The following is a 27,500-nucleotide window of genomic DNA, read 5'->3' as shown; positions in this document are numbered from 1 at the left end:
ATTATATCTTGTTAGATGTTTGATAGTTGAGTTCAGATGTGCCATAAACGTTACCACATCATCTTTTCAACATTTTCCTTGAAGTTCAAGTGCAAAATTTGTGTCAGAAAGCGGTAATTCATAATTTTAAAAAAAATCAAGTTTTGGTCACGTGACCAGCTACGGACTTTCTCATTTTAAGCAAATGGTGCGGGTTTGAAAAACCAAATCACTATTATTTTGTTTAAGAGATGACCCACTAATAGTGTTTCGAAGGCAAAATCATGTAACTTTCATTTTCATAAAAACTATGTCACATGACCTCTTAGTGCAAGTGGCCTATTACTTTCGACACTCAATTGAAAACCGCGCTAGAGCAAGTTTCAATCGAGTGTCGTAAAACCAAAACCAAAGTAATTACTTTGGCCAATCACAAGGGACGGAGCCAATCAAGTAAACTAATCAAAAATCGAAGTAATTACACGTAGCTGACACAAAGCGCGGGAAAATATGCACGCGCGAGTCACTATTGGTTTTGGTTTTACTTCCGATTGGTTGAAAAAGTGGCGGGAGAACTTTGAACCAATCATTGGGTGAAGTAATGCAAGGAAACGGCAACTGACTGATCGACAGTAGAAAGCTGATGAACGGATTCATGCCTAAAGAATACTTAGATTAGATTTGCAGATTACCTGTCCTCGTACGCGATGGTCTTCTCACTAAGTCAATCTCTACATCTCTATGCAATAAGCGCCTTCAAAATTTTCTCATATTGCAGTGTAAAAGCCTGTTTTATAATGAATTTCCTGCTTATACGAAAAATGAGTTTTCACTCCGGTCTTCTTCTTATGATCTTCGCGGAAATTATGTTTTGTCCCACACTACGTAAACGTAGAACAACCAGTTGTGGTCTTAATTCTTCTTCTAAGAATACATTAGTGATCTTTGGAATGAAAATCAGTCATTCTTATTAACAAGGATTGTGATAGGACTAAAAAAGAATGCAAGCAAAATTTGACTATGAATCATTCAATGCCACCCTGGGGGCGCAAGTTACAAGAGACTCGATAAATCCACCACCGAATTAATGTTATTTCATTATTAATGATACTAATCGAGAGGTCTTGTGCATGAAACACAGCGAAGTTAGTAAAACATTTTCACAAGCGCGTTTTACAAAAGAGCAGATAAGAAAGGTGAATTGATCATTCTCTAAAGCTCCAGTGGGCAATTTACTTGTCAAGGGAAGCGGCAAAGAAAGAAGAAATGTCATAATTTGCAAAAAAACTAGGAGGGTCTGGCAATGAAGAAAGCGCTATTGACATTTTCATCACTCTTTTATCTTGCTGGATTTTGTCACGGTAAGTCCACCAATTATTTTCCTTTCTTGAAAACATTACTTCATTTTTGTAATACCAGAATTCCCTCACTTCTTTCTGGTGGGAAATCGTTGGTAATTCATGCTCTCCTCGGTTACTTGAATATTTCTTTGACTAATAAAAACATGTGCAATGCAAAACAATTTGACTGAAAACAACATTTTGAACTTTAATTCTGACTGTGTATAATTCTCAATTTTCGGAAAGAACCGCTCAAAACACAAACCAGTTCATTTAAGCTAAGTCTTCAGAGGAAATTGCTTTTTTTCTTCTTGTACAAAAATTGTTACGGAGTTCTCAGCTCATCTGTGGCGGCTAACTTTATTTCTCGATTTCTAACCTTTTCCAGCCATAGTCTTAACTAGATGCAAATTAAAAACGCGAAGTTTTTCTCTCTCTTTTTTTCTTAGTACTCTTACACATTACAACTGTCATTTGCACGGTTTTTGAGTTCAATTTTTGTAGAAGTTTAAGGATAACATGAATAGAAGTTCAATTCCATCATGTGAATCGTTTTTCTGATCACAGGCTGAATTTGATATAGTTACAGCAGAAGTTTTGAATTTCAGTTAACCTCGTAAATTATTAAAAACCGACATCGGATAAGATGTTAAATTTTAAACCTCAGTTGGGCGTCTATACGCCGAACTAACCATGAAAGTCAACGTGAACTACTTATACCGGCCTTAGTTTAGTTTGATTTCACTAGGTGATCTTAGCCGGAAGATTATGTAGATCATGAACAAATTGTGTGATCAGACTTTACTAGCGACGTCACTGAATAAAAATAGCCTATGAAACTTGGAAATGTAAGTCATCTTGAAGACATGAGCCGGCTAAGTCACCAGATAGTAGCCATGTGCGTTTTGCTCAGTCTATAAATTCTTATGACAGACCAATGCTCGAGAAGAGAAAGATATTTATGATTTCCGTTTCGGCAAGGGTCTTCCACTTACATTAGGTATTAAGCCACATGCATCTAATGAGAATGCGGGAGAATTTACAAAATTTATGATAATTTATAATATCATGACAAAACGCAACACATTTTCATCTTCAGTTTGCCATCCGTAACTCAACAGGAGATAAGGTGCAGTGTCACCCAATTTTAGTCAGACTTTGCATCAATGAAGACCAAAAAGTAATGCTGTAGTTTTGTTGCAATAATCCGGCTTTGTTGTTTGCAGCCAAGGATGGAGAGGATGAAAATGGATTCACGGAAACTCAGTGCTATCATAATTTATGTAATTTAGATTTTTATCCAGTTTCGACCTCAAAACAGCAAATTTAGCATGACAGTGCTTCTTTAGGATCTTGCGTAGTAATAATATTTTCCAAAGTTCATCTTCATTTATATTAAACGGCTGTACATGTTTTACTGAGGAAGTTTGTAAATTAAGCTTTTAAAGATGCGCGACCTACCTTTCCATGGTTAGGCTGATAGTACGACATGAGTGAAACCTATTATACAGTCAACTGATTTGTTTTTAGGTCTCTACTTTTCGCCAGAATTCATTTATGTTACAATCTATGAGGAGCAACCGGTGGGTAAGTACAATTTTTTCTCTCGACACTATCTTTCAGATCTTTTATCTCCAAGTATACTGACCATCCCCATCGAACAAAAATTGAACCTCACTCGAGAGTTAAGTTTAACTTCCCAGAAAGAAAAATGGATTGCACTGTAAGCATTAATTGTAGCATAAACCGTTTCTCATGGATGAGTTTTGCAAATAGTTTAAATTTGCGGCGGGTCTAATCTGCAGGTCGCAGTTCGCAGGTTGCAGGGCATTGTTTCACCAATACAGAGAGTATCCTAAACATTCTTAAAAGCTAACCGTAGGCCTAATTGAGGCGACCTGCAGATTAGACCCGCCGTTAAATTTGGGGCCGACCAAATTCGTTTCGTGATGATCAGGAACACTTTGCATACGTGCCAACTCTCCCGGATTATCCGGGAGTCGCCCGAATACGGAACGAATCTCCCGGTCTCCCGTACGGGTCATTAAATCTCCCGCTTAAAAAACGACTCTGAACCTTTCACAGACGTTTCTCCATTCTAGATTGCATCGCCAACTTTAAAAAAATCGATTTTTTCAAACTCGTTTCATTGTTTCTTAATACATTTATTCATCTCTGAGTAATAGAACTAAACAAAATGGTTTCCTTTAGCTATCATAGCCATATAACCGATTGTTTGATTGGATCTCCGATTAACCAAAAAAAATTCTTGACATAAGTACCCTGTTTTCCCGGAAATTCACAATGGCAGAATATTCTTGTATTCTGAAGGAGCTGCTTGGGGATGGGTGGGTGCGTTTTTGTGGGGGAGGGGAGTGGGTAGGTTGATCGAGGGGGAAGGGGTGGTGTAGGTTGATCAAGGGGGGAGGAGTGGGGAGACCGGATGGAAAAAATCTCCAGATTTTAGATCTCGATAGGTTGGCACCTCAGCAAAGATGTCTACTCATTACGTCATATTGTTTCACTCGGTCAGGAGCTCATTGCTCCTGACTCGGTATAACAACAGTTGTTTGGTGATACACTGTTGCCAAGTCAATCCTTCTGAATCTTGAAACTCAGATGGCAGCTAAGCAAAATTTCCGTCTTTCTGATTGTCCGTGAGGTTTCAAGTCATGTCCTCCGCCAGTTGCGGAGACTTTGCCACTTAGGGACAAGTCGTGGTCACTCAGCTACCAAAATGGCGGACGAGCAGAGACCAAGGGCGCTTTCCTTTTGTCACAACTGGCCGACCAGACCCGCCAGTTTGCAAAGAAAATGCAACAATTTTGAAGGAACTCTTGCATTATAATACCTCGTAGTATTCTGTGTGGGCGGCCAGTTCTGTCAAATGGAAAGCGCCCTAAAATTCCGGCTAGAAATCACTATCGATATCAACAACGTCTTTTTATTAATTTTTTCATCATCTCTTCTTTTCTTAAGGCTCGTTTGTAGTTCAAGCCCATGCGGGTCCAGGAAATGTCACATACGAGTTAGGTGCAGATGGTGGAGCATTCTTTGCTATCAACAGTTCCTCGGGAATTATCACTGTGCTGGCAGATCTCGACCGAGAGGTTTGTTCAGTAGTATATATGTTAAGTTTCTTTTCACCTTCTGCATTAATGTCGCTTCTTTTGGACCTAGCGGTATTTCTTGTTTTCTATTAAACATTGACGACTCACATTTTTTGTTCATGTTGAAATTTGCCAACCACGGAACAAAAGTTATTGTTTCAACAGCCAATTAGCTTCTATATTAATAACAATGGGTCACGTAACGAGAAATATCGCTATACTTCCAGAATTGGCCTTTTCTTCATCCTGAAGAAAGAGGTTAGGAATTTTATCCACATGCATACACATGTATTGGTATGCGATTTCTGGTCATCAGCAGGTTGAAAACACAGGTCACAGGTCAGGTTGCCGGTCAGGTCGGGTCAGGTCACAGGTCAGGTAAATAACGCCACATAAATTCCGCAATATGTCCTGAATACACATATAATTTTGCGCCGAACAAATTTGGGCAATCCTGTCTTCAGACCACTGTCCTTCGATTTGGTTTGTGTGTTTACTGTTCTCATTTACAAATTCTTTTGAATCATTAATGGTTTTGTGAGTGTATCCATGCTTTTCTAGGTTAATCTATTTCTGAAATAAATTATAAGAGTTCCTTCAATGCCACCGAATACCCACTGTCCTTCAACTCCGTGACCATGTCTGGTACCGGTACATGTACTTGCGTTTTCAGACTTTACGTTTTTAAATTATTTGTACCGTTTTCCCGTGACTGACAATTTTGCAGCCATCACGCATTTAGAACAATAATAGTAGTAATTCAAAGAACCTTTGCCTGCATAATTAGAAGGAAACGGGATACAAGCAAGGATCTCAAAGAATAGAGTGTTAAAGTGTGATGTCACAAATTATGTTTAAAATTATGAAATCATGGGATTCATTAAGATCTTCAGAAAGTACATGATGAAGAATGGCCATTTGCCAAAAATTAGCATCTTATTGCAGTTTGGGGATTGGCCCTTTCATGCTGCAGTGACTCCATACAAATCGTTATAATTTTGTCTTTGTTCTAAACGGTTTAGAACCACTCTATGGGTGACATTGTTTACTTTAAGGTTCAGAATGTGTCACTACACGATTAAATCTGTTCCAGCAGAATGAAAACAATGAATTTCACATGCAAGTTGCTTCCTACTTGTACCTTGTTCTCGGCTTTGCTTGAATCTGCCATTTCTGTGGCTTTTAGCCTCATGCTCAGAAGATAAATCATGTGATGACAGGAGTTATGGGTACTGCCATAATTTATTTATTTATTTAATATATCTCTTTATTTCCTTGGCAGAAAAATTATTCTTCCTATTGCCCTGACCTGACCTGTGACCTGTGTTTTAGACCCACTGTTGTGCGACAGGCAAGGGCTTGGGGGCTCTGTCTTGTGTTTTTGTGGCCCTCTCCTTTTCTGGGAATATGTTGTTCTAGTCTCAGACAGGTAGTATAATCCATTTTATGGATTCAAAGGAAATTCAGCACTTTAGTTTTGAATCGGTTTTAGGCCATTGCCCTTAGCCTTAGAATAATTAATTTTTATGGTTATTATAAATCACTTACAGTACATATACCCTGTGGGAGACAATTTAGATACATACAGTGTATGTGCAATAGTTATCTCTTACTATCTACCAGGAGCTAAGTTCTACCAATGGAAAATTTACAGTATTTGCTTTTGATGATGCTGGGGATAAGGTTGGTCATTATCTTTGATGTTTTCTTGAAACGTTTTTTCTGTGTTGTTTTCATTGCCGTGCAGTGGAATGTACGTTACACCATGTACATGTGGCTAATGTTCAGATTTCATGTGGCCTTGTCTATGACTCTCACCACACCACATTTATTTACTGATTTGTCTTAAGTTTGTTCTATGTTTTGACTTTTAACAGGCCTCTGCAACTGTTCTCTATTGGATCCTTGACATAAATGACCACTTTCCACACTTTCAGCACCAATACTACCATGTTAGAGTCAAAGAAGTAAGTTGAGATCATCATAATTATTATAGTAAGTATTAATTTTGGTCTGGTAATTGGTTTCCACTAAATCCTTTCAGATTCTGTGCCTGTTAGTGGCCTCTTTGGGGGGTGGTTCCTGCTTCCATGGTTGTCATGGAAACCTCCTCTCTGCACATTGGAATTGAAACCCCGCTAACCTTTAATGTGCTCCAGCCTGTGACCAAAAAAATCAATTATCTTAACACTAAGCAGCCAAAGTTGTAAATCTAGATTTCAAAAAGACACCTGTTTATTTTCAAGTGGAATTTTCCTATTTAATGGTTTGCCATTACTAACTTTGAGGTCTTGAGAGAGCTGGATCAAGGAGAAAATGACGTCAAAGGCTCACTAGTTTAAGTTAGAATACATGCGTGTGTACGCCACAGAATTAATATGCAGCATGGGAGTTTTGGGCTTTCAGACTTTTAAACTTGTGTTTTGCATACATAATAAGCTGCATTCACACGCTGAAATTCAAAGCTAGTGAGCCTTTGACATCACTTTTCCCTGGATCCAACCTCTGAGGTCCAATCTGTCAGTTTTGAACATGAGCAATAGCGGACCGTGAAATTCAAAACTTGCACTCAAAGTAAATGACCTTTGGATAGAAATCAAAGATCAACATTTTGCCAGTGAGGAGTTAAGCAAACTCGCTTTCAAACTGAAGAAAAAAGGGAAGTGATTTTATTGATCACAGGACTGGGACACTTTAAGGCACCAGTTCCCTAACTCGTCTGTTTATGATGAGTTTAGTTTGCATTTACAACTCTGGGTATCAGTGCAGTAATTATGATGATTTTTTAAATTATTAGAGCACAGATGTCAACAAGGGGATATTTTCAGTGTCTGCAGAGGATGGTGACCTGGAGGAAAATGCAGAAATCGTCTACGAGATATCTGATGGAAACCAGGTCTGTTTCACATTGATCTTTTAGAGCTCCTGATTGAACTTGTTTGCCCTGCAAGTTCTTAGTGCATGTTCTAAATTTTTCACACTTGTTTTAAGGGAGCGATCTTCTTAATCTACATTTAGATTGTATCTTCCTTTACCCTAATGTTTTGAACTATAGGATGATTTTCTCTGCCTAATAACCCCTTCGTCATTGGATTATTAATATTATCAGGGGATATTTTAATAGAGGTTTTGACACTTTTTGTAGGATATGCATGACACTTCAAAATGAATAACCAAGTAGAGTGATATAAAATAGATATTTAGAAAGTGTCAGTAGTTGGGCCACAGGGAAACCAGGAAACTACACTCCTGGTTTTCCTGTGGCCCGACATTTTAACCCAGCAGGCCACAGTATTTCACTTATCCCGATACGGGATTTGCAGTTATACGGACAACCCTAAAACCTGGAATCCGGAATCTGGAATCACAGGTCATTGTTTTATCAATACAGAGAGTAAAAAAGTTATCCTAAACATTCATAAAAGCTAACCTTAGGCCTAAGAACATTTGTTTAGGCCTAATTAGGCCTAAGTTAGCTTTTATGAATGTTTATGATAGTTTTTACTCTCCATATTGGTAAAACAATGACTTGTGATTCCGGATTCCAGATTCCTGATTTTAGGATTGCCCCAGTTATACCACTGACAGTACTAACCTCCAATGGAAGCAAGGTGAATGAAGATGATTTTCCAGCTGGGAACTGTGCAGCTTGATGGGCTTAACATCAATTTTAACTTTATTTAAAAGTGACTTGATGCGTGTGCAGGCCACCATTCTTTCTGATTGCAAATTTCAACAGCTTTCTTCACACTGAAGAAGGGTTCTGACATTTTTTGATATTTGATTTTCTATTGATCACTTCATTGGTTTTGATACTTGCAGTTCATATCTGCTTGTCATGCGCAGTGATCTTTGTGTTGGATGGCAATTCAATGGCAAATTTATTTCAGCATCAGCATAACCGGTTTTTTGAAGTTATTTCTTTGTGTGGATTTTATATTAAAAGATCCGGTCAGACCAGTATTAAACGGTTTATTTTTCCCCTCTAAGGATGGAATGTTTAAGTTGCAAGATTCTTATCATTGCAATATATTGGTTGCAAAGGCTCTGAATTTTGAACTAAAGTCTTCATACCTATTGAACATCACAGCATCAAATGTAAGTTACCCTTAGTTCATTTGTAAGTTTGTATGAGTTTTGGTTGCAAACATGTTACACATTACAACTACTGGTACATGTTACGTTAGTGTTTTATTTCTAACTTACAGTATCCAAGCAACTTTTCTAACTGGACAGCCCTTTCAATATCAGTTACTGATGAGGATGACCTCCCCGTTAGATTTACGGCATATGAATACCATGCTTTTGTCAGTGAAGATGCCAATGTGGTAGGACTTGAATGAGATATTTATAATAATTTATGAGTGGCAATGTTGTATCACATTAATTTTACTTTCAAATTGGCAGTTTTGATAGTGACATTGTCACCAAAAAAAGTTTGGAAGTAAAATGGAAACTTATTTGTCTCAGGATAATAAAAATTTAATTATAATTATGAAGTATTTGTGTTTCCTTTACGAATCATTAATGAGGATAAGAAAGGTACTGTAAAAGTCAATGTATAAGCCGCACCCCCAATTTGGAAGCTCGAATTTCGGGAAAAAAATGGCAAACAACTAGTCGGTTTCAAAACAGTGACACAGTGGTTTTTACGAGCTTTCATATCAATTAAGTCTTTCCATTGCGACATTTCACTTGTCATGATACCTTTATCTTGTGAGTTTTAATACTTAAAAAAAAAACTTAATAAAGATGCTCCTTCCATGCGATTATTTGTTTCAAGCAGCTCCATGAAGTTGAATATTCACAGTGACCAATATTAGCAAACAGGAATGGAGATTAATTTGCCTGTAGGTTGGTGTTCCGTTGTTCGAGTAAAGTGTGAACACTTAAAGATAGAAATGGCTCCTAATTAGGACCCACCACTCATGAAAAAGGCAATGATCAACAACGACATGCTTTCAGTTTATATTATGTTTATTCAGTGACATCTTGAGAAGTTTTTATGAATATTAATTGCACCTTAGAGAACTCAGGTGTTTCCGTAGACAAGCCGCATCCCCGATTTCTGATTTGACTTTTGAGAAAGAAGGTGCGGCTTATACATGGACTTTTACGATTTTAATGTGGAAAACCTATATTGTGGGAATTTGCTGTATGTTACGTAAAGTAAAATTCTGTGTGCATGAGTTGTTGTTATATTTTTTGAGAGCATGTGCTCGAGAATGTTTGAGAATGTACTATTCTATTTCTGTTTTGTTTTGCAAAGTTGTTCTGAAGGAATCAGCCAAAATAAATAAATCTGCATACAGTCCATTCTCTTTAATATCCCTTTTTGGGTTTTCTACCCTTGGCATGGCAATCTAACGATGGTCATATCATGGACTTTACTGCATGAGCTTTTATTGATTTTGTTCATTTTTATTATTATCATGATTCATGGTGATCAGTCTTCTTCTTGATTTTCATATGTGATTACTGTATATGTATCAGGGGCACCCAATGAGAATAATAGTTCAAAACCACTTAAACATACAGTGTAGCATTGTTAAACATATTTTAGTATTTGAACATTCGGATTTCCTAGCTGAAAGTCTAGTGATCTGAAAACTGTAGGGATCAAAAGTTACCTTTTCGAAAATTTCTGCCCGAAAAAAGGCTCCCGAAAATTCTAGGTGACATTTTTAGGGTAAAAATCCCTTAACAATGGGCAATTATACCATTTTTCAGATGTTTGAAAATCCTAGGGGAGGCAGGCAAGCAAGAAATGTTACAGCAATTGTTCGGAAAATTCTAGATCGCAAATCGTCTTCCAAACAGATATTTTCCGAAAATTGACGTTGGGTGGCCCTGATGTACATTGCATTTTGAGAACATCAGACAGGAGCGATTTTTTGTTTTCTAAAAATTTTCTTCGGATAAGATTCAATGATCCATGCATGGAACAAGCTAGGAAAAAAAATGTTGTAAAATGTTGTTCATATAAAGTCATTTTGTGAGAGTCTGAGGAGAGGGCATTGCAATTGACATGATAGTTTTTTAAATATTATAATAATTCATTCCGTGACGGTTTTAAACTGTGAGTCTTCAGAGTATTTGGGAATACATGGGCCAAACTATTGACAAGATTCCCCACAATACAATTTATACAAAAATAGCAAGTTAAAAAATCCAAAAGAATGTAGAGAATTGTCTTGACACAGATACATGTATGCGTCTGCTGACAAGGATTTTTAGCTGTAAGGCTGTTGATAACTTTCAAAGGGGAAGGAAAATATATTAATTTTATTGATGCGTTGTACAGTAAAAATGGTTAATTTTTTTAAATATAGAGTTGGAAATATCTAACGTTGTACATGATTGTATATCTAGTATTTGTAACACATTTCAAGTAGTATATTCCCCAATCAAAGATAGTTTAATATGTGGAAATGATTAATGCTACACATTAGTTAATTTTTAATTTAAAAGCAGATGGCGAGAAGTAAGAATTCCAAATTTCAAAAGGAAATGTAGATGATATTAGTTTGATCAGGCATGGACAGTTGATGACACTAGCACCAAGCTTTCATCCTGCTCATTTTGCCAGACATGTAGTCTTCATGTTTTGAAGAGAACATTGACAATAATTCTGTGAATAATTATTTCAGAATACTGGTCACCAATTTAAAATGGTGTTAACGTTTGTGTCTTTAGCCCTGCCTGTTTTCTAGAAGGGGCCATCTATTTTCTCCTCCTTCTGTACAGTGGCATCCAATAAACTCCCCATTATCAGGAGTTAATTATGTTTTGTTCTTTTCGCAAAGGCGACTTCCATTGTTCAAGTGTCTGCATCTGATCAAGACCAACTTAGTGCTCCAGTTACATATGAGATTCTTGATTGTAAGCATTCTATTCACAAGTGTTGTAATTTCTATAGCAGTCCATGGTAGAGCATCAGAACTAACCCCCCTCCCCCCCCCCCCCCATTCCACCCCATACGCTGATGTTCAGTATATTTACTACAAGTATCTCCTTTTAATACAAGAATTGTGGTCATAACACAGGTTGCCCAGGCTCTTCTGTTTGTGATGGGAGGCAAGTGCTTTCACCACTTTGCCATCCCTGCTCTCGCACCTACTTTCCTTGTATTCTTTTACAGTGACCTTATGCACTTGACTGTGCTTATGATAATTTACATCATTCATTTGTTAGTAGTGATTATTTTTCCTGTTGTCACTGCAAGCCATGCTATTTTGGGTTTAATGAAATTCTCACCTTGCCTTTTTACTCACACTGGAAACATCTATTTCAGTGAGCATGAAACAAACTTTGTTTGTAATCAATGCTTCCACTGGAGTCATATCCTTAAATGGCACACTGGACAGGGAATCAAGGCAGGAATACAGACTGCAAGTATTGGTAAAAGCACTTCCCTTTTAAGTCATGCCTTGAGTATTGTTTTCATCCGTGGTAATACCCTAACCCAAACTAACCAACTTTAGCCCATTGCCTCCTAAGAGTGGCACTTCTTGATTATTTTTACTCTAAAACCAGACGATGTTTCTAGTCAATGGGATTCGGTTAAAGGGTTAACCTCAGCTATGTCCACTCAAAAATTTTGTCCTTAACCCATTTCCTTGTAAGGGTGACGCTATTCAGATTCTCCTCTCTTGAAGACAAGATGATTTTACTCATCACTGGGACTGGTGTAGTTAACAAACTTTCTTTCTGTATTTTTACTGATGATCATGATAAGTTGCATTTCATTTCAATAGACTTCATCTTGAGAGCATCTGTCTTTGCTCTGGGGTCTAAATATAAAAATGGATAGTTTTACTATTGTGTGTTTGAAACTGGGTTTAACTTCAAAACTAAAAACATAATACCTAAACTCACATATGTGCAATTGCATAGCATTACTAACAACCCAAGGTTATTGTGGGACATGAATTTAAACAGAATGAGCAACGTGTATCATGAAATTTATCATGGGTTGAAAATATACCCGGAAAAGACTTTGTCCAAAATTGGAAAAAGCTGGAAACTTTTTTCAAATTTCAAAATTCGTGTCTATCCTGTACCTGTTATGGTAACTATTACACGTGACCTGTCCTCCTCATGGCTTGTGGCACTAAGGGCCTTCACAGAGCTGTTATGTTTGTCATCCTGTGGCTCCAGCCAACACAACATAGGCTTCATGAACCAATGGTTTTCTTCTCTTGAAAATAACTCTTTATATGAGGACATGTGCTTCTTAGCCATCAAACAGAGAGAGGATATCAACATAGATTGGCAAAACCCTGGTAATGAAAGTTGTCTTGTTTTAATTTTCAGGCTCATTCAACATTTCACTTTCCTGATCATGCAACAGTCACAATCAGCATCAGTGACGTCAATGACAACTCACCAGTGTTTAGCAATCAGACGTACTTGTTTGCCATTGCTGAGAACTCTGTGCCTGGTGCCTTTGTTGGCCAAGTGAAAGCTACTGATGCTGATCAAGTGAGTAACAGAGGTCCTCCTATGTTTCTCTTGATCTTGCTTGTCTAAGTAGATCACAATTTTGGGGGGGGGGGGGGGGTCAGGTTGGTTAGGTGTCACAGGACAGAAATCAGGATTGATATCAGGAGACAGTAAAAAAGACGAAGAGAGTTGCCCCAGTTGTTTCAAAGGATGGTAGATAACTCTATCCATTGTACACTAGATCTAATTAGTCCACTATCCAGTAGATTAGTCAAGTGAGGGTTTGACCTTGCAGCCTCGTGCATGATAGCCCCACCCTCAACAGAGCAAGACACCCAGTTTGTTGTAACTTAAAATTCCCTCAAAAAAAATGATCATTGTACATTTGTATCACTTGGCATGAGTCCGGCTAAAATGATTGTCTTTTCAAGGGAATGAGTTCAAGCTCCCGAAAGATAACACTTGAAATTTATAAATAGCTATTAACCCGTGCCTTTAAAATAGTCTACAATCTGTAGCTTCTCAGGGCAGGAAAAGAAAAAATAATTTTAAAAATAAATCACAATAAAAGGGTTCAAGTTAAAAAATGAGAAGGCTGTGAATGCATGAACAATAACATATTGACATAACTAGACAGTGAGTACATTACTATGAAATATTTACTCACCATTTTAATAATGTTGAAGTACATGTCAGATATAAAAATCTCCAGTCTGGGCGATTTAGTAGAATGTTGATTTAGGAAAACGTTGGCATCGTATACATGTAGGATTAGAGCCAAGCTACCTTTAAATCAGGGAATCTGATTTTTGTCATTGTTCTACATGCTAAAAGTAGTGGTAGTGGTAGTGGTAGTGGTAGTGGTAGTGGTAGTGGTAGTGGTAGTGGTAGTGGTAGTGGTAGTGGTAGTGGTAGTGGTAGTGGTAGTGGTAGTAGTTAGTAGTTAGTAGTTAGTAGTTAGTAGTTAGTAGTTAGTAGTAGTAGTGGTAGTAGTGGTAGTAGTGGTAGTTAGTAGTCCTCCTTAACTCATGAGAGTGATGTGCAGTGAGTAAATAAACTACTACTACTACTACTACTTCTACTACTCCCCCTCTATTAATTTTGTGGTTTTTGTTGTCTCTTCTTTTCCTCAGGGAAATAATTCCACCTTTGCCTTTTCTCTCCTGGGAGAGGGAGACCACTTTGTGATCGATCCCTTAGCTGGTGTAATAACCGTGAACGGTTTGATAGATCGTGAAAAACAAGAAAATTACAGCATTGTGGTGAGGCCTAATTTCTGTTGTTCTCTGAATGGCATTAACGAAGACTTTGTTTTGCCTGTTTGTTTTTCAGTAATTTTCTTTGTTATGTGAGTTATTTCATCTCTAATAAAGAGCTTATTTTAGGTTATTGCCAAAGAAACTCAAAGTGTTGATAAGTACAGCAACAATGTTACAGTCATGATCAAAGCAGAGGACAGAAATGACAACAGTCCTCGCTTTTCTCAACATCTATACAATGTGACAATACAGGAAGAACTGCCCAGTGGAAAACAAGTGGTGCAGGTAATGTCTTATTTCCCTCTCTCGCTTTTTGCCACTCGAGGACTATTACTAGTAGTCCTCTAGAAGAGTAGCCAATTAAAATGCAGGATTTGTATTAGTCCACTAGTTGGGTGATACTAATACCAATTTAGTCGTGGGTCAAGTGTCCGTTGGTTTTGCTTTGTTTCTTGGAGACGGCAAACGTCAAAATAGCCTTGCTCTGTTTTCTAATGAAAATTAGTTTTCATTCATATGTTGAGTAGACCTAATTACCATCACAAAAACTTCGCACTCAGACTCGCTTTGAAGATGAGGCAGACATGAACTCGGAGACAGCCCGTTGAGTTCTATTTAAGTAGAGGCTCGAGGGAGGCGTCATCGTTGATTGTCGTTTTCCTTCTAGGTAATTGCGCATGACAACGACTCATCTTCAAATGGTGCTGTTAAGTACAGTTTTGTCCCCGATGCTACGGGCCACCGTCAGAGTTTCCATATTAATCCCAATAATGGATCAATAACTACTGCACATCAGCTTGACCGTGAAAAAACCAGTGAATACTTTTTAACAGTTAAAGCAGAGGACAGTGCCACGAAAGAAGAAACAAGGTTGGTGCCGTTTTGAAGCATTTTTCAGTGTGCAGCTCTTTTGTAAAATTATATGAAAACTAGCGAAAGATTAAAATAAAGAAGTGCATATTTGAAGTGAGGGCTATAGGGAAAAGATGGAAGTGATTCTTGCCCTTAGAGCGAGTTTCAATTAAGTGCCGTAAAACCAAAAGCAAAGTAATTACTTTGGCCAATTAAAAAGGAGGGAGACAATCCAATAAACCAATCAAAACTCGAAGTAATTAGACGCAGCCGACACAAAGCGCGGGAAAATGTGCACGCGCGAGTAGCAATTGGTTTTGTTTCACTCCTGATTGGTTGAAAAAGTGGCGCGCGAACTTTGAAACAATCACTGAGTGAAGTAATGCAAAACCAAAGTAATTCACTAATTACTTTCGATAGAGCGAGTTACACTCGAGTGTCGTAAAACCAAAACCAAAGTAATTACTTTGGCCAATCAAAAAGGAAGGAGACAATCCAGTAAACCAATCAAAACTCGAAGTAAGTACACGAAGCCGACATAAAGCGAGGGAAAATGTGCAGGCGTGAGCCACGATTAGGTTTGGTTTCACTTCTGATTGGTTGAAAAAATGGCGCGAGAACTTTGAACCAATCACTGGTTGAAGTAATGCAAAACCAAAGCAATTCGCTAATTACTTTCGACACTCAAATGAAAACCACTCTACTCGATTGAAAACCGCTCTATCCTGACAATTCAAGCAATTATCTCTTGTCGACCCCTGGAAATTTCAGGTGGCTTCAACAGAGTAGCTTCATAGCTGACTTGGTGGAGCGTTGCGTCAGCATCGGAGAGGTCATGGGTTCGAATCTCGTTGAAACCTCCTGGGCCCGGTTGTTCGAAAGCCGATTAACGCTAATCCCAGCTTAAAAATTAACCAAGGAGTTTCTCCACTCCCAAATGTTGCACAACGCTGATATTTGGCAAAATTTTACATTAGACGAAGTCAAGCTTGAAAACCAAAAAATAACCAAAAGAAGCTTTCACCCAAAAGTTAAAAAGGCAAACCAAAGTTTACGTTAATCCTGGATTAAGTTAATCGGCTTTCGAACAACCGGGCCCTGAATGTTTAAGGTATCTTTACTGAAAAGACAATTGCTTAAATTGTGCAGGTGAGTGCGAGGATCCCTTCTCTCTTTAGCGAGAGATTGTTGCTTTGAAGCGAGCTAGCCCAATACCTGGCCCAGGTAGGCGGGCATGCCTCTTTTACCGCTATATTGGCTGATGCCAATAAACTTCAAAACGTAAAACCTTGTTTTGTTCGTATGAGAAGGTGTACTGTCCCGCTTGCTGAAACTTACCTGAGTTGCCAGGATTCACCAGTGTCAGGGGTTTATAGTTGTTATCCGAGAAGACTTGAAAGTTTTACAATTCGCAGATGTAATTACATAGGAAGCACTTTCTTCGAACAATTATTTTAAGATCCCCCTTTCATTTTTTGTTGGTTAGGTCGAGTACTGTTGCTGTGACGATCCTCGTACAGGATATCAATGACAATGTTCCTATGTTTGAGAAACAGTCCATCGCTGTTATGGTTTCAGAAGCCACGGACGTTAACGGAACTGTGATAACAGTCAAGGTAATGTCATTCCTTAGGATGCTTTGCATTTGACAGAACTGACCGACCCGACCGGGCATTTGGAAGGACTAACTCTACAACACCTTCAAATTAACATACTTCGAGGATGATATACACTCCTCTAGAAGAATGTAAGGGATTATTGTCCAAGTGTTCCTTCAAATTGTTGTGTGTTTTCTTTGCCAACTAATGGATCTGGCCGGCAAGTTCTGACAAAAGGAAAGCGCCCTGATCGGATAACGTCAAACACACAAGTTTACTTACTTTTTAAAAACTCCTTCTAACTGTTGGAATTCCTGGATAACCTATTTGGCTCCGGCAGTACGTTGAAATTTGTCAATATAGCCCGCAAGCCTGGGTGAAATCATGAGAGAGTGGAAAGTCATAATATTTACAATGTACCTAACTGTTTTCCGAGCCTCCCGATGTCTCTCTGTCGTGTGAACCTCAGTGTGGCTTTTGTCAAAACCACATTCGTATCTCGAGTCTCCCAAAAAAACACCTTTAAGGAACATACGAGACAGACCAAGTTTTTCTTTTCTTTTCTTTATTTTTTGAGGGGGGGGGGGGGGGTCCTTTGAATGAGAAATTTGCACGTATTTCGCGTTTCTATCAAGGAGTTCAGTTCAATCCAAAATTGTATTTTTCAAAGGTATCAGCTTTCTTATGTTGTTTCCTTGTTGACGAAACTTTCTTTGATTAATAAGCTTTCTTCACTTCTGACTCATTCGGTACATTTCGCCGACATTGTACTATCAAAATCTCTCCAGCAAGTGGAGGAATTAAGTATGGACTCAACAAACGCCAAACCCTCCGGCCGTATATAAATCTCGTAACTTAACTTTGTTATGGCGTTTGAATAAATAACGCTCAGACTTTTTTGTAGAGGTTTAACTGAATCTTGATGTTCTTTACGTTAATTGACGGACTGAATCATGCAACTCCAGGCTTCGAAGAGTCTATCTTCCCTTCACCTGCATGTTCCAGCACCCAGCAAAGTCCCCTTTACACATTTCTGTGACAGCTTTTACAGCTAAGGTGGTCTCCTGCTCCTGTAGCCTTTTTCTACACGGAATACAGCTGAAGAATTGTGATACGGGGCCTGCGGTTTATAGGCTTTATCGGAGAAGACTCGAAAGTCTAACCACTTACAAGGGAAGCACTTTCTCTAAGAACCTGAGTGGGTTGGAATCTGTTAGCTCCTCCATGGTTGTTAGATGATCACCCAACTGAACCACCGTTCTTCGCCGCACCTTAGAGACATGTAAATGTAAAGGCTTTGTTTAGTTTGGAAGTGCATTTAACTATCAAGATAGTTCACAGGAGCACTAATTTTATAATATGGAAGTAACAATTCAGAAAAACATAAAAAGCTAAAAAAAAGATAAATCACTTTATTTAACGTCGGTAGTTACTTCAGCTATCAGCTACGAAGCTGTTATCAATGGAAGCCGACGGTGCCCCCTTTAACCCCTCCCTCTTTCGGTGCTCCCTTTTACGGATCAGAGGAAAAGTCGTAACAGGCGTTGAGATCACCGAGGATCGAACTGGGGAGCTCTTTGCTCCGAAAGCCGTGCACTAACCAGCTGAACTACACCTTCTCCTTAACATGGCAGTTGACAATTAGATGCCTTCTTGCAAGGCGTGGTACACTTAAATTCAGGACGACGAAAGACAAGTCCAATCAGCCAGTGTTAAGAGTGTTAATTTGAATTTCGCGCAATCGCATCCATATCCAACGCCCGGGCCAATGAACTCCGCGACGCGTCGCCGTGTCGCTGTCTCTCGCTCCATCGAACACAGAGAAAAAAGCTCAGGTCCCGAGGTTGATGCTTGTTTCTGAACTCGGTGATTCTTTCGCTTCAGGCTCATGTTGGCCCAAGCTTAACCTTTACTAATATCTTTCGTACCTTACAGGCCACAGACGAGGATGCTGGACAAAATGGTGCGATAAGTTACACCATAAACGATGGAAACATTGGTAATATCTTCAGAATTAACTCCTCGAGGTATGTTATGTATTTCCCATGCAGTAGTTGTTGTAACTTCCACGAGAGGACAAATAACTCCAGCATAAATTCCGAGGTTTAACACAATTTATTGATTCTGAAGTAGAGGGAGAAGCGGTTAAAACAAAATTACAAGCAAACAAAGAAAATTACTAAGCGAACCAATCTTGAAACGGAAAACGATAGGAAGCAACACTTACATTTGTTTTAGAGCTGGGACTAAGAAAGACACATCAAGACTATAACGAAGACTGCACAGAAAGCGTCGAAGAAGAAGAATCAGAACTACCCTTGACGTAGAATTTGAACTGCTTTGAAGCGATTACACCAAAAACTCAAAATAACTTCTAAACCGGCCTTAAATACTTGCAAGTGAAAAGGAATAAATTACACCAAATCAGTAACTAACACCTGGAAACACATTCCGCACGCACAGCAAACTAACGGTGATAAACATTCCATACAAAAAATACAACGAACACTAATGAAGAGGCGATTAGTTCTTTACAGTTATCATCATTGTTGTTCATTTGTGTTTTCGATAATTACACACCACTCAACTGGCCTAGGAACAACAGATGCACAACAAATCAATACCAACTACATCGAACTGAGAATAGTGGAAATTAAGTGATAAACAAACAGAAGATGCCCTTAGCTGATTCCTATTATTTGAAGACTTTCGTCTTCGTGTAATACGTTAAACCCTCACCTTGGTAACTGACCCATTTGATGGACTGTTGTGTGATGGTATCTTGGTATTATTCTTTTAGTGGTACCATAAGTGTTTCAGAATGCCTTGACAGGGAGAAAATTGACACTTATCACTTGGTTGTAAAGGCTGAAGATGGAGGGAACAAGGTACATTCGTCTGGTGACTCAATAATTATTAACTTTTTGAAAAAAGAAGCTTTCAGACCCAACTGACAAATTCCTAGGTAAAGCTCTCCCTATTACCCATATCTCCTGTTAGAGTAGTTCAGACTGTCGCTCGGGAGAAGAGGTTTGCTTGTTGGCAAAAGTAACTTCCAGGAAGGGGGGGGGGGGGGGGGGGAGAGGAGGGGGCCAGGACCCGAACCCGAACACAGACCACTCGATCCGGAGTCGAGCACACTAACCATGAGGCCACCGCGCCTCCCACCATGTTGACATGGATTGGCATTATTTTGCTCTATACACCTGTTCTCAGGAAAATAACGCAAGGGAAAACAAAAACTCTTCAAATTCCTTTTATTTGTCTAAGTTTAGCTGTTATCGCCTTTATTCTGACAGAGTTCAATGGTCAATTTAACTGTTTACGTAAGTGACGTAAACGACAACTCTCCCCAGTTCAACTCACCCGGTGGTTACCAATTTTCTGTCGAGGAAGGCACCGCTGGATTGATTTTGGGCGCTGTAGAGGTATGGCACTGGATTTGGAGCTTTCCCTAACTGCGTTACTTTGTAAATGCAATTAGTTTTGACAAGGAACAGTTGACTTATTCCTGACCTTTAAAGGTTCTAAGAGAGGAGAAAGCTAAGGTGGAAAGCTCTTAACTGTGCGTTTGCCGGAAAAAAAATGACTAATTGGAATATTCTATTTCTTTGTTATTCAAGGCTACTGATATCGACGCTGGAGAGAACGGAGAAATAGCGTACTCATTTATTTCAACGCCATCCTCTCCAAGGTAGATGTTAGCTGGAAAACTCATTTTTTACTGAAAAACTGTGGGCATCCATCATGATGCTACAATACCTTAAAATCACTTAGGCACCAGACTTCTATTCCTTTATTTACTTGTTTATTCGTTTTAGTTTCAGGATCAATTCCTCTAGTGGTGTTATTTCATTAGCTGAAGCACTGGATCATGAAAATCTTCTTTTCCACTTGTTGATTGTGCGAGCTGAGGATCGAGGCGCCCCGCAGTCAAGGAGGACAGTGGTCCGAGTTTCGATCAATGTCACTGATATCAATGACAATGCGCCAATATTCTTTGACGCGCAACCTGGCATGTTGACGGTGAAAAAGAACTTGCTGTGCGCAAATGCTACCGCAACGGTTAGTACTTACAAGTCTTTTTCGATAAGCACATTGTAAGCAAACCGTAGGCATCGTCTCTCAAACCTTGCTCACCAACTCTACAGAACGATAAAAAAAACCCGCAAACTGTCCGCAAAGAGTAGGCACGGAGTTCCCGATTTTGCCGTCTGCCCCTTTCCCTCTTGCAGAAATAGCCCGTTTGGCAGTGATAACTTGCTACACAATAAGAAACAGCCCTAAGTCAGGGGGACTTGGTCAAGTGCTAGAACTTGCAGATGAAAAGTTTGGATTTGCATCAAATTAGGTGAAGTTCTGGACTAAAACTTGAAATTAAGACAGGTGTCAAAGTATAAAGCAAGTCGATTTCTGGACATAAGTGGGAATTTACCTGCTTATGCCTTTTGGTGACAAATAATCATTTCTTCTATTGTTCCTTATGTTTTTCTCCTCATCAGGATTCGCTTGTTGTACGTGTTCAAGACTTGACACCAGCCAACAGTGAGATCGGCAGGCTGAGATCATTTGACAAAGACGACGATGCTGTGAACGCTAAAGTGTTTTATTTCATACAAGGTAAATGGCCATTTACTATTATTATTATTATTATTATTATTATCACGATCTTTGGCCTCGTCATTGTTCTCAATGGAGGGGGGGGGGGGGGGGAGAGGGGAGATCCCCCGGTTTTGGTGGTCTATCTCTCAGAGAATTGTAAACCGACATGAAACTAATGTGATATGTGCGGTATATAAGTCGATTACTATCATCATTAGCACTTTTCACTATTATGTTTCTACCGTATTTGTCTTCCCACTGTTTGACTGAAACGAGCTTGGAGTAGTCTGCAGAGGCTGATTACTTTATCTGCGGTCATCTCCATCGCATGCTAGTGCCAGTCCAACCGTGAGAACATGAATGAAGTCCATTTAGTTTGGCTTGGAGCTGTGACCTTGAAAAGGAAGTTCTGTTTAATTTGAATAGGCAATGGTTCCGAAATGTTTTCCATTTCAAATCAGACTGGAGCTATTGTCACAAATCGACAACTGGTAAGACAATTTTTTTTTAGTCTGTTAGTGTAGAAAGTTAAGTTATCAAGTTTAGAGCGTTCCCTAGCGGCAAGTTTAGTTGCAGGGAGAACATTTCACATACACTGCAATCCTGGCAAACTTTACTTTGACTGTGAGAGCAAATGGTGGAAGCAAGACTGGAAATTCTAAAACTCGTTGATAAAATATCACACATGTTTAGGAAACAATCAACAATCGCTTTTTAAGCTGCTTCTGTTCTCCTCCTCAATTCATTGTTCTCTTACAAATCACCAAATGTCCCATCCGTGTTCAAGAGCCTCTAATCAATTTGTGCGGCGTAGGGGGTTGGATGTGGGGACAGGAATTATCCTTCTTGGGAAAGCACGAAACTGATCATTGGCGTCATTTTTTGCCAAAGTACTTTTGTCCAATATAGAGTGTTTTCACTCACGGGATGAGACGGCCATGTTGCTATACAAAACAATAGCAAAATATCGAACTCGTTTTGCATAATGATAGAGTCAAATTCCCAAAAGATTTTTTCACCCTTCTTCTGTACACCCACATGACCGTCGTGACGTCAGATGAAAACACTATATTGCAGTTTTTTACGTTCCATGCTTTGTTTCAAGGTACGGTAATGGGTGTAAGCAGAAACCCATAAGGGTTGAAACGTGTAACGGCCCCTTGTGTGCTGGGAAACAAGCTTCTGAATATTCGATTTGCTAAGTACCATATTTGGAACAACAAGAGCGAGGGGTTTCCAAATATGGTACTTAGCACTGAAACATTCAACCAATCAGTTCGCACTGAATATTCGGAAGCTGTGAACGCGCGTTACACGTTTCAACCCTTATGGGTTTCTGGTGTAAGAAAATGGGAAACCTCCATTGACATTTACAGTGCAACGCGCCTTACCGTGGCCACCCAACAAACTTTCACATTTGACAATTGCGTGTAAATGCGCCAACTCAACAACCCATGCAACGGTTTTCATCTTAAAACTATGCGAACTTTGAACGGTGGCGTGACTGAAAAACAAATTCACACAACCGGTTGGGCGGACATTTTTTAAAAAAATTGTTTTTGGTGGCCACGGTAAGGCGCGTCGCACTGTAAGTTAGGGATAATAATATTGATTCATTTATCATTAATTTTTATTGCCTGACCTGCCATAGAAACGAGAACATCAAACAACCTACAACTTAAGTGTGATAGCAGAGAATTCATTGGCCTCTCCAAAGCTGTCTACTGCCGTGACACTCCTCGTCATTGTTGATGACGTGACTGACCACAAACCCAAATTCACCAGACCTCAATATGAAACCGAGGTTTCGGAGTCAGTTGCACCCGGGACATCAGTGCTTCAAGTTGACGTCACCAATAGCGATCAGGTATTTTGTAATGGGCCTTATTCACGACAGCCGCCATGTTAGTTTCCAAATTCTCGTGCAAATTAGCCATGTGTTATGCTGGGGGGCAAACATTGGAAAAAAGGCAAATTGCGCAAAATCGGCTCGACGAGATATTGAAATAATATTGCTAAAAGTACATTTTAGTGTTTAGAATTAAGTACCTTTTATAATAATTTTATTTCTTTTGATTGCCTTTGACAGTTTGACTTTATATTTCGTTAGCTACTCACTTTTCACTAAAAAACGTCGAAGTAACTTTATTTTACTAATTAGGTGATAAACATTCAATGAACGCGAAACAAATCATCTGTGTGGCTAAGATGTTCGTTATAACCTCTCGAACTTGTGTTGTTTGCCCCCTCAGAAGTGTGTAGCTAATTAATATGAGAATAGCAAATCCAATATGGCGGCCATCGTGAATAAGGTCTATTAAGGTGGCTCGTCTCCCAAAATGAAAACCCGAGCAGCATATATTTTCAGATGTAAGAGATACTGTCAATCAAACAAGCAGGAAAACGCGTTCGAATGTAATTTCAGAAAAATTAGTTTGTTCTAATTAAATGGGAACTGTACAATGAATTCCAAACTGTAATCTTTAGCGGGGTAATTTCGTTGCTATGGCAACCTCGCAAGTTCAGCGTAGCGGCTAATGAAAAACGTTTTGGGTGCATTTAACGGAAAATCTCACTAGGATCATCTTGCATACTTCAGAGATTGGATGCTCGAGATGGATGACGAGACGTCGTGAAGAGAGAATTTCTTATACATAGCCTACTCTGCATTGTCTCGGATTGGATTAAAAAAATTGCTTGTGACTTAAGGCAATTGCAAGCTGTGGTAATACAAAGCAAATCAATCCTGACATTAAATTTTTCTTCGACACTTTACAAAGATATCATTGCTTTTCCCAATTCGTCGATCCTTACCTTTCATATCTTTAGTTAGATTTGATTTACATTGGAGTGCGAATTTTTCGTTCTAAGAACGTGCACTTAAAAGAAATCGTCTCCCAAATTTGATGTGCATGCTCAGAATGGAAAACTCTTCGTCGTTGGTGCGCTTGTCGGTTTGTCCCCCAACCTGAAATTCGCACAATGACAGTCACGGTCTTCGTTTTTCTTTTTGTTTAGGCGACTTCAGAGTTTTTGTTCAAAATATTGTACGACGAAAGCAGCCCTGGATCAAGAGCATTTCTGATTGAACCTGAAACAGGACTCATCACAACACAAGGGAAGCTTGACCGAGAAACAGCTTCCAACTACACTGTAAATATGAGTAAATTTGTTTTCTTAGAACACCAGTCCCTAAAAAAACCATATTTGCCCTATTTGTAATCACGTTTTGACATTTTTTCAGCCTTCAAATATCGAGATTTGGGGAATATCCTACTTGTTCCTGCACTATTCAGGGCAACCACTGTAAAATCTTCGACCTTTTTAAAGCTGTACCGCTGACATATTACATTGGCGCTTACTGAGACTGCGAAAACATTTCCATATATCTTTCTTATGACCTCTCTCGGCACAAGATAATTTAAACTAGTTGTTTTCAATTATTTTTCGCCTCTGGTCATTAATCACTGCCGAACCTTTCACAACAAACTTTTAAAAACAAACCAAACCGGAAAAACAAGTTAACGGAGAATAAAAATCTGGAAAAGAGGTGTCAAGGAAAAATCATCGCCCGCACTTTGTAACTTATTGTTATTTACTCAAACGTGATGTATATTTATTTTGTTTCAGTTAAAGGTGCAAGCAAAAGTATTGAATATCATTCATCCTCCAGTGTTTTCCAGTGTTGTGTCAGTGTTTATTAATGTCTCTGACGTGGATGACAACCCTCTTCGCTTTCTACAGCCAAGTTATCAGTAAGTCTGTGACATGAGCAGCAACAATTTCCCTGATTTCTTTGATGTTTATTTCTGAACTTACAGCCAGATAGAGAAAATGAAAGTCCAAAACTAAAGAAGTAGAAACTGCTCAAGTTTTTAAATTTACTGCAATGCTCTTTCATCTTGAAAATCGCATCATTGCGTAGTTGCAATATACAGAGGATTACGTGCCCGCGCAGAGGTACGAAATTTCTTTTCCAGTGTTGAAAAATATTTCACTCGTTCGCTCAACACTCGAAGAGCAAATTTCGTATCTTCAAGCTGTCGTGTAATGTTCTGTTAGTATTTTTTAACACCGATGGAATACCAAACCATTTCACTTTAATATGTTCTGTAGTCTTAACGTAGAACAACGGCGCGATTTAGTATCTAACCATACCAACGGTGATCTTTTCACGCGTGAAGTTGTCGTGTTTTCGCGGGAAAGGATATTACCTAGCCGCGCGCGGGGATGCGAATTTTACCTTGAGTGTTGATGGTATCTCTCACAACTGAGCTTAGCGAATCAGTGCGAGGTACTATCAGCACAAGGAGATAAAAGTCGTTTCCCCAAGCGGCCATGTAATGTTTTGTTTATTATATAAATGCTGATGAAATGTCCAGATTAAAATCAATTTAATGTCGTAAAAAAGGTTGCTGTTATTCATCGTGGTGAAGTACAATAATAATAAAGTATTCTCGTTTGTCTCACGATGTGGTCACTTGTGATGTAGATCGCGACGTTTCGACTGCATACTGCTGTCTTCATCAGGCGATGAGGTCGACTAGTTACGTGACACCTTTTAAGGAAGATGCTCCCCTGTGATTTGGTTGGTTTTCAGCTGCTGTGATTGGTGCAGTTCGATCGTCGCTGTTTCGGTGTGTTGTTCCTTCGGGGGTCCGCTGTCGTATGGTTCTCCTGTTGTTGTGTTTCTTGATCGTGGGCATCCATGCTTCCGGAATTTCTGATCCACTATCCCTGTTGATGTTGTTAGGGTGAAGTCTTATGTGAATCGCCTCTTTGACCCGGCGTGTGTACCAATGAGGATCACGATCATGTATAAATAATGATTCAAGATTAAAGATTAAAGAAAACTTTACTTCGTTCCAAAGCGGGCTGTGTCCGGTATTGTTCGCGTGTTCTGAAACGGCGGAGGTTTGGGTACGGGCAAGTAGGATGTCTTGCTCATGTTCTTTGATTCTATCTAGCATAGGTCTTCCAGTCTCGCTGATGTAGACTTTACCGCATTCACAGGGAATCCTGTAAACCACGCCATCTTGTTAAGTCGGCTCGACAGCGTCTTTCGGTCGTACTAGATGTGATCTTAAGGTAGTATCTTGAAAACAGTGCGTATGCCTTGTTGCTGTAGCTAGGCAGCGGCGAAGTTGTTCGGATAGGCCTTTGACATAGGGTAAGACCGCAGTAAACTTGTCCTTGATCGTGGGTTCAGCCCTGATACTCGGTTTCCTGATCTTGGTGATTTTCTGCAAGAAAGAAAAAGGGTAACCATTAGAGACAAGAACAGAAAACAGGTGCTTCTTCTCCTAGGAGATAACAGAGGGGTTTGTTACGAGACGTTTGGCGCGCTCGTAGAGGCACTTGGCAATACCGCGTTTCACTGATTGCGGTGGTGTGAATCATACGCTAAGTACTGATCAGTGTTCGTAGGCTTCCTGTACATGCTTGTGGTGAGGCGAAAGAAAGGTGAGATGGTTAGCGTAGCGTGCGAGCTTGCTCGAGCAACGCTCATGTCGACGAGTCAACCTTAAGGCTGTGCACCCATATTTTCGGTTAATGCCGTAAAAAAGGTTGCTGTTATTCATCGTGGTGAAGTGCAATAATAATAAAGTATTCTCGTTTGTCTCACGATGTGGTCACTTGAAATGTCTCACGATATGGTCACTTGAAAAAGTGGGCATCAATCACCAAAACACGCATGTTGTGTGACATGAAACTAGAAATGAAAGTTATGAGAAACAAATCATGATTATGTAAAATTGTGCAATAAAAATGTTAATGTAGTATCTTACAATGAAGGGCCTTGCATACGGCGAGAGCTTCTGAAATCTAAATTGACGAATCAGAATTCAGCGAGCGGGAAAAACTGTGCTATCCGAAATTAAAGGGCCAGAAATCCCTTAAAAAGATTTTGTGGCAACTTTTTGGTCAACAAACTTTGGCGCCAAAACTGGGTTGCCAGCGAGCGGCGATTGGAACGTCATCTGTTGTGCTTTGGCTGTTATCTGAGCTTTTTCTATAAGTTAAGACGAATTTAGTCCAGTATTCCGAATAAAGTGTAAGAAGACGTCACAACTGTATTGATAATGTATTTATTTGAGTTAACTTCTCAGAAAAAGACTTTGATGGCGTCCTTTCGACAGAGTAGATCGACAACAACGTCGTTTACGCATAGAAGTGCACCGTTTCCGAAGAAAGGGCAAAGAATTGACAGGATACCACAGTTTTGACTGCCGTGCGCACTGCGGGCGCGGGTTACGTATGCACGGGGGAAGCTCACGTTTTATTGGCTAATCGTGTTAGTTAAACAAAAATGAT

The 27,500-nt window shown here is 39.3% G+C and overlaps 1 protein-coding gene across 1 annotated transcript in view; it reads left to right on the top strand.

The window, feature by feature from the left end:
- The first annotated feature begins 1,205 nt into the window (after positions 1 to 1,205).
- The window catches only part of LOC138021471 (protocadherin Fat 4-like), a 39,419-nt gene continuing 13,124 nt past the window's right edge, over positions 1,206 to 27,500 (top strand). The window contains exons 1-25 of the mRNA XM_068868353.1: positions 1,206 to 1,340; positions 2,850 to 2,906; positions 4,299 to 4,429; positions 6,053 to 6,112; positions 6,307 to 6,396; positions 7,227 to 7,325; positions 8,420 to 8,527; positions 8,638 to 8,757; positions 11,236 to 11,311; positions 11,724 to 11,830; positions 12,746 to 12,913; positions 14,008 to 14,136; positions 14,260 to 14,418; positions 14,801 to 15,003; positions 16,472 to 16,601; positions 18,519 to 18,610; positions 19,384 to 19,471; positions 19,883 to 20,011; positions 20,207 to 20,277; positions 20,405 to 20,648; positions 21,086 to 21,203; positions 21,612 to 21,676; positions 22,837 to 23,052; positions 24,204 to 24,338; positions 24,816 to 24,940. Of these exons, the coding sequence (XP_068724454.1) occupies positions 1,283 to 1,340; positions 2,850 to 2,906; positions 4,299 to 4,429; positions 6,053 to 6,112; positions 6,307 to 6,396; positions 7,227 to 7,325; positions 8,420 to 8,527; positions 8,638 to 8,757; positions 11,236 to 11,311; positions 11,724 to 11,830; positions 12,746 to 12,913; positions 14,008 to 14,136; positions 14,260 to 14,418; positions 14,801 to 15,003; positions 16,472 to 16,601; positions 18,519 to 18,610; positions 19,384 to 19,471; positions 19,883 to 20,011; positions 20,207 to 20,277; positions 20,405 to 20,648; positions 21,086 to 21,203; positions 21,612 to 21,676; positions 22,837 to 23,052; positions 24,204 to 24,338; positions 24,816 to 24,940 (2,978 nt within the window). The 5' untranslated portion in view covers positions 1,206 to 1,282. The remainder of the gene's footprint in view (positions 1,341 to 2,849; positions 2,907 to 4,298; positions 4,430 to 6,052; positions 6,113 to 6,306; positions 6,397 to 7,226; positions 7,326 to 8,419; positions 8,528 to 8,637; positions 8,758 to 11,235; positions 11,312 to 11,723; positions 11,831 to 12,745; positions 12,914 to 14,007; positions 14,137 to 14,259; positions 14,419 to 14,800; positions 15,004 to 16,471; positions 16,602 to 18,518; positions 18,611 to 19,383; positions 19,472 to 19,882; positions 20,012 to 20,206; positions 20,278 to 20,404; positions 20,649 to 21,085; positions 21,204 to 21,611; positions 21,677 to 22,836; positions 23,053 to 24,203; positions 24,339 to 24,815; positions 24,941 to 27,500) is intronic.

Source organism: Montipora capricornis, chromosome 10 (genome assembly GCF_036669925.1).
Source record: "Montipora capricornis isolate CH-2021 chromosome 10, ASM3666992v2, whole genome shotgun sequence".
NCBI classification, from domain to species: Eukaryota; Metazoa; Cnidaria; class Anthozoa; order Scleractinia; family Acroporidae; genus Montipora; species Montipora capricornis.
Note: the sequence above shows the minus strand (reverse complement) of the source record. Positions and strands in the feature narration are given on the sequence as shown.